General features: G+C 48.2%; 1 protein-coding gene across 1 annotated transcript in view; it reads right to left on the minus strand.

The window, feature by feature from the left end:
• LOC140741506 (rho GTPase-activating protein 23-like) overlaps positions 1 to 14,765 on the minus strand; it is a 252,070-nt gene that overhangs the window by 95,591 nt on the left and 141,714 nt on the right. Inside the window, 2 exon segments of the mRNA XM_073071782.1 lie at positions 8,695 to 8,752; positions 13,302 to 13,413. Coding sequence (XP_072927883.1) covers positions 8,695 to 8,752; positions 13,302 to 13,413 — 170 coding nt within the window.

Below are 14,765 nucleotides of genomic sequence, written 5' to 3' on the forward strand. Positions count from 1 at the left end.
GACGAAGGGAAGCCCCATTCTTTAAAAAAGGAAGACATCTCCTTTGTCCTAGAATGAAAGGCCTCATCCTGAGAGCAGATGTGGTGGAGGAATTGAGAGAAAGCTAATTCTCCTGCCGGGCTGTGAGCGACCATCTCTGCGATGAGGAGATACCTGGCCTCCCTTTCCTCGTACCTCCTGCACCTCCGGGACACCTTCTTTGGCGTGTGTCGTGGACCGACCCGCTATTTCATCCTTCGTCGGATTCATGCATGCAATCGTCATTTTTCTGACTTTGTTTTGTCCATCAAACACCGCAAAATCGCCCATCTGCGGACCCCAGAGCCCGTCGACTCCGACGCCAACACAGATTAATCTCGGATCACGACCCCTGCTGCCAATTACGGCACTGGACAGACTCCGAATCCTGACTCCAGTACCACCAACGCGGGTTCCTACTGCCATGGACACCCCCCTCAGAGACTCTGGCCTTGAACTTCCAGTCGAACCTCCACGCGCTGCCATCTCCCCCCCCCCTCCCCCCCACCAGCACGCTGAATCCGAGCTGGACCTCCACACCTGCCCTCTCCCCTTCCCCCCACCAGCACCCTGGATCCCAGCCTTGACCTCCGAGCTGGACCTCCACGCCTGCCCTCTCCCCCCTCCCCCCCCACCAGCACGCTGGATCCCAGCCTTGACCTCCGAGCTGGACCTCCACACCTGCCCTCTCCCCCCTCTCCCCACCAGCTCGCTGGATCCCAGCCTTGACCTCCGAGCTGGACCTCCACACCTGCCCTCTCCCCCCCTCTCCCCACCAGCTCGCTGGATCCCAGCCTTGACCTCCGAGCTGGATCTCCACGCGCTGCCCTCTCCCCCCTCCCCCCACCAGCACGCTGGATCCCAGCCTTGACCTCCGAGCTGGACCTCCACGCCTGCCCTCTCCTCCCTCCCCCCACCAGCACGCTGGATCCCAGCCTTGACCTCCGAGCTGGACCTCCACACCTGCCCTCTCCCCCCTCTCCCCACCAGCTCGCTGGATCCCAGCCTTGACCTCCGAGCTGGATCTCCACGCGCTGCCCTCTCCCCCCTCCCCCCACCAGCACGCTGGATCCCAGCCTTGACCTCCGAGCTGGACCTCCACGTGCTGCCCTCTCCCCCCTCCCCCCCACCAGCACGCTAGATCCCAGCCTTGACCTCCGAGCTGGACCTCCACGTGCTGCCCTCTCCTCCCTCCCCCCACCAGCTCGCTGGATCCCAGCCTTGACCTCCGAGCTGGACCTCCACACCTGCCCTCTCCCCCCACCCCCCACCAGCACGCTGGATCCCAGCCTTGACCTCCGAGCTGGACCTCCACGCCTGCCCTCTCCTCCCTCCCCCACCAGCACGCTGGATCCCAGCCTTGACCTCCGAGCTGGACCTCCACGTGCTGCCCTCTCCCCCCACCCCCCACCAGCACGCTGGATCCCAGCCTTGACCTCCGAGCTGGACCTCCACGCCTGCCCTCTCCTCCCTCCCCCCACCAGCACGCTGGATCCCAGCCTTGACCTCCGAGCTGGACCTCCACGCCTGCCCTCTCCCCCCTCCCCCCCACCAGCTCGCTGGATCCCAGCCTTGACCTCCGAGCTGGACCTCCACGCCTGCCCTCTCCCCCCTCCCCCCACCAGCTCGCTGGATCCCAGCCTTGACCTCCGAGCTGGACCTCCACGCCTGCCCTCTCCCCCCTCCCCCCCCACCAGCACGCTGGATCCCAGCCTTGACCTCCGAGCTGGACCTCCACACCTGCCCTCTCCCCCCTCCCCCCACCAGCTCGCTGGATCCCAGCCTTGACCTCCGAGCTGGACCTCCACGCCTGCCCTCTCCCCCCTCCCCCCACCAGCTCGCTGGATCCCAGCCTTGACCTCCGAGCTGGACCTCCACGCCTGCCCTCTCCCCCCTCCCCCCACCAGCTCGCTGGATCCCAGCCTTGACCTCCGAGCTGGACCTCCACGCCTGCCCTCTCCCCCCTCCCCCCCCCACCAGCACGCTGGATCCCAGCCTTGACCTCCGAGCTGGACCTCCACACCTGCCCTCTCCCCCCTCCCCCCCACCAGCACGCTGGATCCCAGCCTTGACCTCCGAGCTGGACCTCCACACCTGCCCTCTCCCCCCTCCCCCCACCAGCTCGCTGGATCCCAGCCTTGACCTCCGAGCTGGACCTCCACACCTGCCCTCTCCCCCCTCCCCCCACCAGCTCGCTGGATCCCAGCCTTGACCTCCGAGCTGGACCTCCACACCTGCCCTCTCCCCCCCTCCCCCCACCAGCTCGCTGGATCCCAGCCTTGACCTCCGAGCTGGATCTCCAAGCGCTGCCCTCTCCCCCCTCCCCCCACCAGCACGCTGGATCCCAGCCTTGACCTCCGAGCTGGACCTCCACACCTGCCCTCTCCTCCCTCTCCCCACCAGCTCGCTGGATCCCAGCCTTGACCTCCGAGCTGGACCTCCACGCCTGCCCTCTCCCCCCCTCCCCCCACCAGCACGCTGGATCCCAGCCTTGACCTCCGAGCTGGACCTCCACGTGCTGCCCTCTCCTCCCCCCCCCCACCAGCACGCTGGATCCCAGCCTTGACCTCCGAGCTGGACCTCCACACCTGCCCTCTCCCCCCCTCCCCCCACCAGCTCGCTGGATCCCAGCCTTGACCTCCGAGCTGGACCTCCACACCTGCCCTCTCCCCCCTCCCCCCCACCTGCACGCTGGATCCCAGCCTTGACCTCCGAGCTGGACCTCCACGCCTGCCCTCTCCCCCCTCCCCCCCCACCAGCACGCTAGATCCCAGCCTTGACCTCCGAGCTGGACCTCCACACCTGCCCTCTCCTCCCTCCCCCCCACCAGCTCGCTGGATCCCAGCCTTGACCTCCGAGCTGGACCTCCACACCTGCCCTCTCCCCCCTCCCCCCACCAGCACGCTGGATCCCAGCCTTGACCTCCGAGCTGGACCTCCACGTGCTGCCCTCTCCTCCCTCCCCCCACCAGCTCGCTGGATCCCAGCCTTGACCTCCGAGCTGGACTTCCACGCGCTGCCATCTCCCCCCTCCCCCCCACCAGCACGCTGGATCCCAGCCTTGACCTCCGAGCTGGACCTCCACACCTGCCCTCTCCCCCCTCCCCCCACCAGCACGCTAGATCTCAGCCTTGACCTCCGAGCTGGACCTCCACGTGCTGCCCTCTCCTCCCTCCCCCCACCAGCTCGCTGGATCCCAGCCTTGACCTCCGAGCTGGACCTCCACGCGCTGCCATCTCCCCCCTCCCCCCACCAGCACGCTGCCATCTGATCTTTCCGAGCCTGATGTTCAATCACCGGTTCCCAGGCCCTCGGGGGCTTCAGCTTCCTCTCACCCCCACCCCTTCCCCGCTGACTCCACCAGCCTCCCACCCCCCTCGGACCAGAGCTCTCAACCCTGCCAGGTCTTCACCATCCCTTCCGACCTTCCTATCTCTGAGGCTGAGCGCTCTGTCCTTAGTAAGGACCTTTGTCCCCCTTCGCCCTCACCTCAGTGAGTTCCGCGTGCGCCAGCTCTTCTTCCGCCGGCTCCGTCTTCGAGCCCACTTCTTCAGTAGGGACTCTCCCACTCCCACCGATGACCCGTTCTCCCGTCTCCAACCCGCCTCCTCCTCATGGACTCCCCACCCAGGACTTCTACCCGCCCTGGATCTGTTCATCTCAATTGCCGTCGGGACATTAACCGTCTCGACTTCACCACCCCTTGCTCCAATTCCAACCTTACCCCCTCTGAACGCTCTGCTCTCCATTCCCTCTGCAACAATCCCAACCTTACCATCAAACCCGCTGATAAGGGGGTTGCTGTTGTCGTCTGGCACACCGACCTGTACATAGCCGAGGCACGACGACAACTCGCTGACACCTCCTCTTATCTACCCCTGGACCATGACCCCACTAGGAAGCACCAGTCCATTGTCTCCCAAACCATTTCCGATCTCATCAGCTTGGGAGATCTCCCATCTACGGCCACCAAACTTATAGTTCCCACACCTCGCACTTCCCGTTTCTACCTCCTACCCAAGATTCACAAACCTGCCTGTCCAGGCAGACTCATCGTCTCTGCTTGCTCCTGCCCCACTGAACTCATTTCTGCCTATCTTGACACTGTTTTATCCACCCTTGCTCAATCCCTTCCCACCTATGTCCATGATACTTCCCATGCTTTACATCTCTTCAAAGATTTCGAGTTCCCTGGCCCCCATCGCCTCATTTTCACCATGGACGTCCAGTCCCTATATACCTCTATCCCCCACCAGGAAGGTCTCCAAGCTTTCCGTTTCTTCCTGGATTCCAGACTCAGCCAATCACCCTCTACCACCACTCCACCTTGTGGAATTAGTCCTCACCCTTAACAATTTCTCCTTTGGCTCCTCCCACTTCCTCCAGACTAAAGGTGTAGCCATGGACACCCGCATGGGTCCTAGTTATGCCTGCCTTTTTGTCGGCCATGTGGAGCAATCTATGTTCCAAGCCCACACCGGTATCTGTCCTCCTCTTTTCATGCGTTATATCGACGACTGCATCGGTGCTGCTTCCTGCACGCATGCTGAGCTCGTCGACTTCATTAACTTCGCCTCCAACTTTCACTCTGCCCTGAAATTCACCTGGTCTATTTCCGACACCTCCCTCCCCTTTCTAGATCTTTCTGTTTCTATCTCTGGAGACACCCTATCCACCGACGTCTACTACAAACCTACTAACTCCCACAGCTACCTAGACTATTCCTCCTCCCACCCTGTCTCCTGCAAAAATGCTATCCCTTTCTCTCAATTCCTCCACCTCCACTGTAATCTCCCCCCAGCCCTACCTTTCTTTCTCTTTTATTTCCCATAATTCTCCACCTTCCCCCTAGCCCATTTCCCTCCAGCCCATCACTTCCCAGCTCTCTACTCCATCCCTCCCCCCACTTCTTATCCCCCCCTCGACCATCCCATGTTACCTCACTCCTGATGAAGGGTTTCGGCCCGAAACGTCGTCACTACCTCCTCCCACAGATGCTGCCTGGCCTGCTGAGTTCTGCCAGCATTTTGTGTTTTTATTTATTTCCAGCATCTGCAGATTCACTCGTGTTAATTTTTTTTACATTTGTTTCACATCTATTTTTTTTTCTTCTTATCAGCTCTTTTGGGCAACACATTCCCTGCAACCAGCAGTAAAAGTTAATGCCTTTTGGCCATGTCGCACTTCCTATGGTGTGGGAGTCTAATGGTTAGGATGGAGAGGGGTATAGGAATTTCTTTAGCCAGAGAGTGGAGAATCTGTGGAATTTGTTGCCAAAGGTGGCTGCGGAGGCCAAGTTATTGGGTATATTTAAAGCAGAGGTTGACAGATTCTTGATTGGTCAGGGCATGAAGGGATACAGGGAGAAAGTAGGAGATTGGGACAGAGAGGGAAATGGATCAGCCCTAATGAAATGGTGAAGCAGACTCGATGGGCCAACAGGCCGAATTCTGCTCCTATATCTTATAGTCTTATGAAACTACGTAAAAAATCTTAGGTGCCTAAGACTTTTGCACATTACTGTGCCTCAAAGGATATTATACTAGAAATACCATTTCCTTTTCAATCAATTTTCCTTGCCTCCATGAAATAGAACTCTCCTTAAGGAAGGAAATTTAATCTTAGGGGTTTATTGCTCACTGATGGATATAATGACTTTCCACAATTTCTCAAACAGTGCAGCAGTCTCATCTTTGCAGACACACAAGAGACTGCAGATGCTGGAATCTGGTGGAAGAAATAAAGGAACAGCCAATGCTTTAAGTTGAGCCCTTTGCCTTCACAGACACTGCTTGACCCACTGAGCTCCTCCAGCATTTAGTGTTTTCCCTCTCTTTAGCCACTGACTGGTTAATGCGATCAATTTCCCTTTCAAAGCTTGCAAACTGAATTTTAAATGGACAAGATTATCAGTTACTGCAATTTGGCATGCCTACTAAAATACTTATAATCAGAATCAGCATCAGGTTTAATATCAGTGGCATATGCCATGATATTTTTTGTTAATGTGGCAGCAGTACATTGGAATACATAATAATAAAAACTACAAATTGCAGTAAATATGTATATATAAAGTTAAATTAAGTAAGTAGTGCAAAAAGATAGAGAAAAAAAAGTAGTGAGGTAGTGTGCATGGGTTCAATGTCCATTCAGAAATCAGATGGCAGAGGGGAAGAAGTTGTTCCTGAATCGTTGAGTGTGTGTCTTCAGGCTCCTGTACCTCCTCCCTGATGGCAGAGGGGAAGAAGCTGTTTCTGAATCGCTGAGTGTGTGCCTTCAGGCTCCTGTACCTCCTCCCTGATGGCGGAGGGGAAGAAGCTGTTCCTGAATCACTGAGTGTGTGTCTTCAGGCTCCTGTACCTCCTCCCTGATGGCAGAGGGGAAGAAGCTGTTTCTGAATCGCTGAGTGTGTGTCTTCAGGCTCCTGTACCTCCTCCCTGATGGCAGAGGGGAAGAAGTTGTTCCTGAACCGTTGAGTATGTGTCTTCAGGCTCCTATACCTCCTCCCTGATGGCAGAGGGGAAGAAGCTGTTCCTGAATCATTGAGTGTGTGTCTTCAGGCTCCTGTACCTCCTCCCTGATGCTAGCAATGAGATTAGGGCATGTCCTGGGTGATGGGGGTCCTTGATGACAGATGCCGCCTTTTTGAGGCATCACTCTTTGAAGATGTCCTGGATGCTGGACAGGCCAGTGCCCATGATAGAGTTAACTGAGTTTACAACTTTTTGCAGCTTATTTCCATCCTGTGCAGTGGCCCTTCATACCAGATGGTGATGCAGCCAGTTAGAATGCTCTCCACGGAACATCTGCAGAGATTTGCGAGTGTCTTTGGTGACATACTAAATCTCCTCAAACTCCTACTGAAATACAACTAGACATTCAATCAAGTAACACTGCTTGTTTCAGGATTATCCAAATTAATTCAGACTTTCTGTAGAGAAAGATAGTGATTACGATTTAGGAGTTGTTTCATGTCAATCAGATAAGTGGACAAGGTTGCCACAAGAAGGAAATGAGATGACTGCATTACCTGTGAAATACTCCAAAAACATTGCATGAAAACTCAGGCCACATTACCCAGATGCAACCAACGTTAGGGGGACATGAGACGTTCTGAATGTAACTCTAGACTTCTAAAAGGGAAATGCCTTACTTCCACCCATTTATTTTATTTAGTATGGTAACAGGCCCTTCTGTAGCAATGAATCAGCATCGCCCAATTGCATCCATGTGACAAAGTAACCTAACCCATACATCTTTGGACTGTGAAAGGATACCCACGCAGTCACGGGGAGAACATACAAACTCCTCATAGACAGCAGTGGGAACTGAAGCCGAGTCAATGACACTGTAATAGCGTTATGCTAACCCCTATGCTACCATGTCATCATGGTCAATAATGTATTTGACTAATTCTCCACCATGTAACTAATATAATGCCCCATACTACTACTAAATCTTCCCCCATATTTAACTAAGTATCCTAATGGAAGTGCCAATCTCCAAAAGCTATCTCGCTAATTACCTCGTACTTGGCCTAGACTCCGTACACATGCCAGCTTCTGTTTAAGACACAGGTCCTCAATTCCTGCAGCCCATGTGTCATCCATTCACAACACGAATCCTGAAGTCTCTGCACCCACATCTCACCTCCCAAACAGAAACCAAAGCGCGATGAAGAACATGACCATAGAATTATCATGGGCTGAAAAATGAAGGAAGGAATTTGATGCAGCAAATGTGAGGTATTGTACTTTGGGTGGACAAACAAGGATAGAACTTACACAGTGAACAGCAGGGCACTGAAGATACAGTAGAAGAGAGGAACCTGGGAATACAGATACCTAATTGCTTGAAAGTGGTATCACAGCTGGATAGTGTCGTAGAGAGCTTTTAGCACATTGGCTTTCATAAGAAAGAGTGTTGAGTACAGGAGTTGGGATATTATGTTGAAGTTGTTTAAGATATTGGTGAGGCCACATTTGGAGTATTGTGTGCTGTTCTGGTCACCTACCAACAAGAAAGATATCAATAAGATTGAAAGAATACAGAGAAAATACGGGAAAGGTTGTATAGGTTAGGATTTTACTCCCTAAAGCGTAGAAGAATGAGGGGAGATGAGATAGAGGTACACAAAATTATGAGGGATATACTTAAGAGTAAATGCAAGCAGGCTTTGGGTGGAAATAGGACTAAAGGTGATAGGTTAAAGGTGAAAGGTGAAATATTTAACAGGAACCTGAGGAGGATCTTCTTCACTCAGAGAGTTGTGCAAGTGTTGAATGAGCTGCTAGCAGAAGTGGTGGATGCGGGTTCAATTAAGTGTGCAACAGTAGAACATAATAGAATAGTGGCTGTGAACTTCATTAGCAAACATTTGTCAGCTACCCATGAACACAAGAGATTATGCAGATGCTGGAAATCCAGAGTTAAACATACAAAATGCTGGAGGAACTCAGCAGGTCAGGCAGCATCTATGGAGGGGAATAAACAATCGATGTTTCAGGCTGAAACCCTTCGCCAGGACACAATTATGAGTCCTGAAGGAGAGTCACGGCCTGTTTATTCATTTCCACAAATGCTGCCTGATCTGCTGAGTTCCTCCATCATTTTGTGAGCGTTACACCAGTTATCAGCTACAAGTTTTCTCCACTCTTAATTCTAAATCAATCCTTACCCCTTCTGTGAAAAAGTTTCTCAGCATCTTCAGACTGGGAACTCGGATTGGCAATTTCCTGAAAATAATCAGTGGAAACAAGGATCAAAATATATCAACTTGCTCGACATATCTGCATATAATTATTACAGAACTTGGTTACAAGCTACAAACCATGCCCAGTTTATGACCAGGATTTAAATTAAAAAGCATAAATTATCTAATGGTCTAATAATGTCTTGGAGCCCAAAAATAAATAAGGGTGCTTATACACTTTAGTTGATAGTGTGAAATAGTGTTGTGTTAGTGTTTCTATCTAAGCTTTCACTGAGGTTAGCAACCTTGAAATGCCAGATTCTGATAAGCAATCTCAGCGAAGTGGTTAGCGCAAAGCTACCACAGCACCAGCAACTTTGGTTCAATTCCCACCACTGTCTGTAAGTGTAACACTGTATGTTATCCCCATCACCATGTAGATCTCCTCCAGGAATGTTTCCCTCCCTCATTCCTCGTTGAGCCAGAAGGGCCTGTTACTGTGCTGTATCTCTAAATAAGAAAACAAAAATATTTAAAAAATGAAATGCCTTTTGCATTTAGATGTTATGTACATTCAAAATTTTGTTTTAATTTCAATTATAGTTGCCTTTGGAATATACACTAGCTTTTTTCTTAAACGATCCAATGATCATACAAAAATTATTAACCATTAACCAATCAGAATCAGTTAAGCACAGCTCCAATGCCATATTCAAGTTTGCTGATGACAACACCGACATAGGCCAAATCATCAGCATATAGGAGGGAGATGGAAAATCTGGCTGAGTGATGCCACAACAACCTCTCACTCAAAGTCAGCAAGATCACGGAGCAGATTATTGACTTGAGGAGGAGGAAACCAGGGGACTATGAGCCAGTAATCATCAGAGGATTAGAGGTGGAGAGGGTCGGCAACTTTAAATTCCTCAGTGTTTTCATTTCAGAGGAATTGTCCTGGACCCAGCATCAGTGGAATTGTGAAGAAAGCACAGCAGCGTCTCTACTTCCTGTGGAGTTTGGGAAGATTTGGCATGATATCTAAAACTCTAACAAACTTCTACAGATGTGTGGTAGAGAGTATATTGACTGGTTGCATCACAGCCTTGTATGGAAACACCAATGCCCTTGAACAAAAAGTTCCTAAAAAAAGTAGTGGACACGTCCCAGTCCATCATGGCTAAATTCCTCCTGCCATTAACCACATCTACACAAAGCACTGTCGCAGGAAAGTAGTATCCATCATCAGGAACCCCCACCTCCCAGGTCATGTGCGCTTCTCACTGCTGCCATCAGGAATGAGGTACAGGAGCCTCAGGACTCACACCACCAGGTTCAGGAACAGTTATTACCCCTCAACCAACAGGCTCTGGAACCAAAGGGGATAACCTCACTCAATTTCACTTGCCCCATCATTGAAATGTTCCCACAATCTATGGACTCACTTTCAAGGACTCTTCATCTCATCTTCTCAATATTTATTTATTATTATTATTATTATTATTATTTCTTGTTGTATTTGCACAGCTTGTTGTCTTTTGCACACTGCTTGAGCATCCAATTTGGTGCAGTCTTTCATTGATTCTATTATGCTTTTAATTCTATTATGCATTTATTGAGTATGCCCACAAGAAAATGAATCTCAGAGTTGTATATGATGACATATATATACACATTGATAATAAATTTACTTTGAACTTTGAAATATAGACTCAAAGTCTCCTTTGCCTGTGGAGGTTAATATTTCCCAGCCTCACACTCATTCAAAAAAGATTCAAACATTCAAAGTACATTTATTATCAAAGTATGTACGCAGTCTGCAACTTTGAGATTCATCATTCCGTACACAGCCATGAAACAAAGAAACGCCATAGAACCCACTCAAAGAAAGTGTTACGAACGTGCCACAACTCTGAGGGGCCGAAGGGTACAAAGTAGCCCCCTCCTTTTTGAGAATCGCAAGATCGCTATTAATTCAGGTCTGGGGACCCAGGAAATGAGAGAGAATCCTCATGGGTTTGGAATGTGTGTCCTGCCCTCAGCGAGACCAAGCCACGGATACTGGCCATTGTCTCTTGGAGACGGAATTGTGTATTGAGTACTGTACTATTCATTGAAGCCCTCAGGGAATGACCAGAGTGGGCTGGTTGAGGGATTGCATCATCCCAACCTGATTGACATCTGAGACCCCCGTGAGTAAGGATAAAAGAGGGTCTGGGGAACAACCCCTTTAGACGCACCAGGAGAAACGCTAGAAATCCCGTGACAGCGTTTAATAGCGACAGCCGGTGGAGAGCCCACGTGCGTCCTTTCCCGTTGCCGGGATTGGGGCCTTACCACGGAAGAACGGCTTTAGCTAAAAGGAGAAACCACCACCGACGGAACTCTGGAAGGATCGACATCATAAAAAGGAAACGCTGGCAAGTTCAAAAATCTGTCTCTCTCCAACCAAAAAGCTGCAGCCTGAATGAGCTGATTGACTTTTATATTTCCATCGGACAATACATTATCCCCTAGACAACGATAGAGCTTATTTCTTATTGATTATTATTATACCCGCACCTTTAGATTTAGTATTGACAACGTATATTATCTGTATGTTTGCATTGATATTATTTTTGTGTAGTTTTACCAATAAATACTGTTAAAAATAGTACCATCAGACTTCAACGGACCTCTCTATCTTTGCTGGTAAGTGACCCAGTTACGGGGTTCGTAACAAAAGCATCAAACACCAACACACACAAAAAAAGAACAAATCGCACAAACGGCAAAAAACGAGCGATATTAAGCATCAAACCGCAGAGTGAAACAGTCTAGGAATGTTTAATTTAGTTCAGTTCAATTCAATTTGCTCCTGCTAATCCATGCTATATCTTATTTGAATAGGTTAGGACTTTATTCTCTGAAATGTAGAAGAACGAGGGAAAATTTCATAGTAGTATAAAAAAATTATGAGAATTATGGATAGGGTAAATACAAGCAGGCTTTTCTACTGAGGTTGAGGGAGATTGGAACTAGAGGCTATGGGTTAAGGGTAAAAGGTGAAATGATTAAAGGGAACATGAGACGAATCTTCTTCACTCAGAGGGTGGTGAAAGTGTGGAGCGAACTGCCAGCAGAAGTTGTGGAAGTAGGTTCAGTTTCAGCATTTAAGAGAAATTTACATGAACAGGAAGGGTTTGGAGGGCTATGGTCCAGGTGTAGGTTGATGGGACTAGGCAGAATATTAATTTGGCATGGACCAGATGGACTGAAGGACCTATTTCTGTGCTGTAGTGCTCTATGACTTTAGAACTCTATGAAACTGGACAAAGTTGTTCTGAGAACATTGCAATTGAAGACTGTAATCTTTAAAAAGCAGTCTGAAATGCTGCTTTAGTAGCACTTATAATTAGCTTTTTTAGGACATTTCTCTCTGCAAGGTAATATTGTTTCAGTTGCACATCCCTACAGATGATGAATTATTACACAATTTGTAGTGAATGTGGGGAAATTTTTTCTTGCAGGCACTTACAGGAAAATAAATACAATAGAATTTATGAAAAACTATAAAGACTGAAAAAAGGCCAATGTGCAAAAGATTTTAAACACTTTCTAAATGAATTAACAAAAATACATTAGCTTATAGCAATAATGTTTTAAAAATGCAAGAGACAAAGGAATGATGGAACAGCTAGTAATGAGGTGTCAAATTTTCTGAGCACTGTAAACATATGCCGTGTATAAAACATGGATATCAGAATGGAGATCCTCCAAAACTGTGTCATTGGTGATCTCAATACAATATGTTCCTAGTTTCATTGTGAAAGTCCCACAGACTGTACCCAACAGTTGCATTTCATGTCAGCAAGGAGCAAAAGTTGTGTTTCAGGATTTGTGAAGTTACTACATGTTTAAGTGATGTCAATAAAATGTCAGATGCCCTAAAATTGAGTTTGGGCCAATTTCCCAATCAAAGGCTGTGTTTTCAACCAGAAATAATTGTTAATTTCCACTTCCACAGTATTGTGCAAAAGTCTTTGGCACATATATATATAGCTGAGGCGCCTCAGACTTTTGCACACTGCTATAGTAATTTTTAGGCATTGTATGCCACAAAAAAAACCAAATTTCATGACATATGTGAGTAATGATAAACCTAATTCTGATCTGGGTCTCTGTTGTGGACTGAGAGTGGGAAGGGGGGGCAGAGAGAGGGGAATCATGGTTGGGAAAAAGGAAAGGGAGAGCAGAGGGAGTGGGAAGCACCAGAGAAGTTCTGTAAAGATCAATGAACCAATTGTTTGGAATCAAATGCCCTTGTCTTGTGCCTCAGGGCTGGGTGTGTCCCCACCAGCCACCTTCCCTGCTTCCCCACCCCTGGTATTCCTTCTCTACCACCGTCCAACACCCCCCGCGACACTTCTGGTCTGTCCCCAGCACATCCACAGGTGTGTTAGCTTTCACCACAAATAGCACGTCTCACTGTATGTTCCAATGTAAATAAATCTGAATAACTCACACATGGAAAATAAACATAAACGATCTAGAGGCTATCATGCCTTTTATGTGCATTCGCTTAAGAAACTATTTAAAAGATTAAAAAAACTTACGAATACACTTTTGCCTCATCATGATATGTATTCAATCCTTCATCACAAGACTTTGACCTCTCTGTTGTTATGGCAAGAAGGTAAGACGACCGTCGACTGGCTTTAATGCTGCCTGATAAAAACAACAATAAAAATCAAAGCAAGGAATTTAAATATTGTAGCTGATATTATGTGCCAAATTTTATGGCGTGGGTGATCATGGTCATTCCATGATTGTTCTTGGCAAATTTTTCTACAGAAGTGGTTTGCCATTGCCTTCTGGGCAAGACAGGTGGCCCCACCCAATACTCTTCAGAGATTGTCTGCCTGGTGTCAGTAGTCACATAACCAGGACATGTGATGTCCACCAGCCACGCATATGACCATCCACTACCTGCTCGCACGGCTTCAAGTGACCATAGGGGGGGTGGTAAGCAGGTACTACACCTTGCCCAAAGGTGACCCGCAGGCTAGTGAATGGAGGGAGTGCCCTACACCTCCTTTGGTGGAGACACATCTCCACCCCACCACCCAAGGCTGATATTACAGTATTATAGCATTTCAGTATTATACCAGTTCAATATTATCAGATGTTGTTGTAATTTGTTTTCAATGGTCGCAGTAGATGTTATTTTTCAGGTATTGTGAGAAACCTGAAATCTGTAATTTTCAAACAGTTTGTAAGAGTTTACTTCTCCTCAGGCGGTTCCTTGAGCAATTTGTCTGTATTAATTAAAGATTAAAGATGAGTTGAGTTCAATTCTAAACACCAAAGCTAAATTTGTAATGGGGTGAATAATCAACATATCTGTTTATTGATACTTTGCACTCCCATTATGGCAATTATTTTTATGCAATCTAAATTAATTTTTAAAAATACATTGTTTTATAGCAATAATGTTTTAAAATGGGTAGCAGGGTGGAGTTACCAAAGGAGGTAAAGACACTGCCCAGAAGAAGGCAATGACAAACCACTTCTGTAGAAAAAATTGCCAAGAACAATCATGGTGATGGAAAGACCGTGATCGCCTTCATTATACGACACTGCACATAGTGATGATGATGATGATGATGATGAATGTTTTAAGGAGGCGAGAGTGAGGTGGAAGATGCTTGCTGTATTTATCAGTGCACTTATGGACCCAGATAGGGAGTTAATGTTACTATTTTAGGTTACCATTTCCCTCTCCACAGATGTGAGTGGACCTGATAAGTCCTTTCTTTTCATTTCAGACTTCTGTTGCATTTTGCTTTTGTTTTATTTGTTTTTATGAGACAAAAAAAAACAACAATGGTAGAATTTTGAAGTATTCATTGGCATGAAATATTTAAACAATATATTGTGAAACTCAGGAAGGCTCTATGTAAATAGAATTGTGCTCTAACATTTTAAGGTTTAATAGAAGACTGGGCACCAGTTTTCTCTTTCCTCATAAACAAGATTTCAGAATGCTAAATCCTTCAATTGCCTCATTCTGAAACTAT

This window comes from Hemitrygon akajei, chromosome 18, assembly GCF_048418815.1.
Source record: "Hemitrygon akajei chromosome 18, sHemAka1.3, whole genome shotgun sequence".
Taxonomy (NCBI): Eukaryota; Metazoa; Chordata; class Chondrichthyes; order Myliobatiformes; family Dasyatidae; genus Hemitrygon; species Hemitrygon akajei.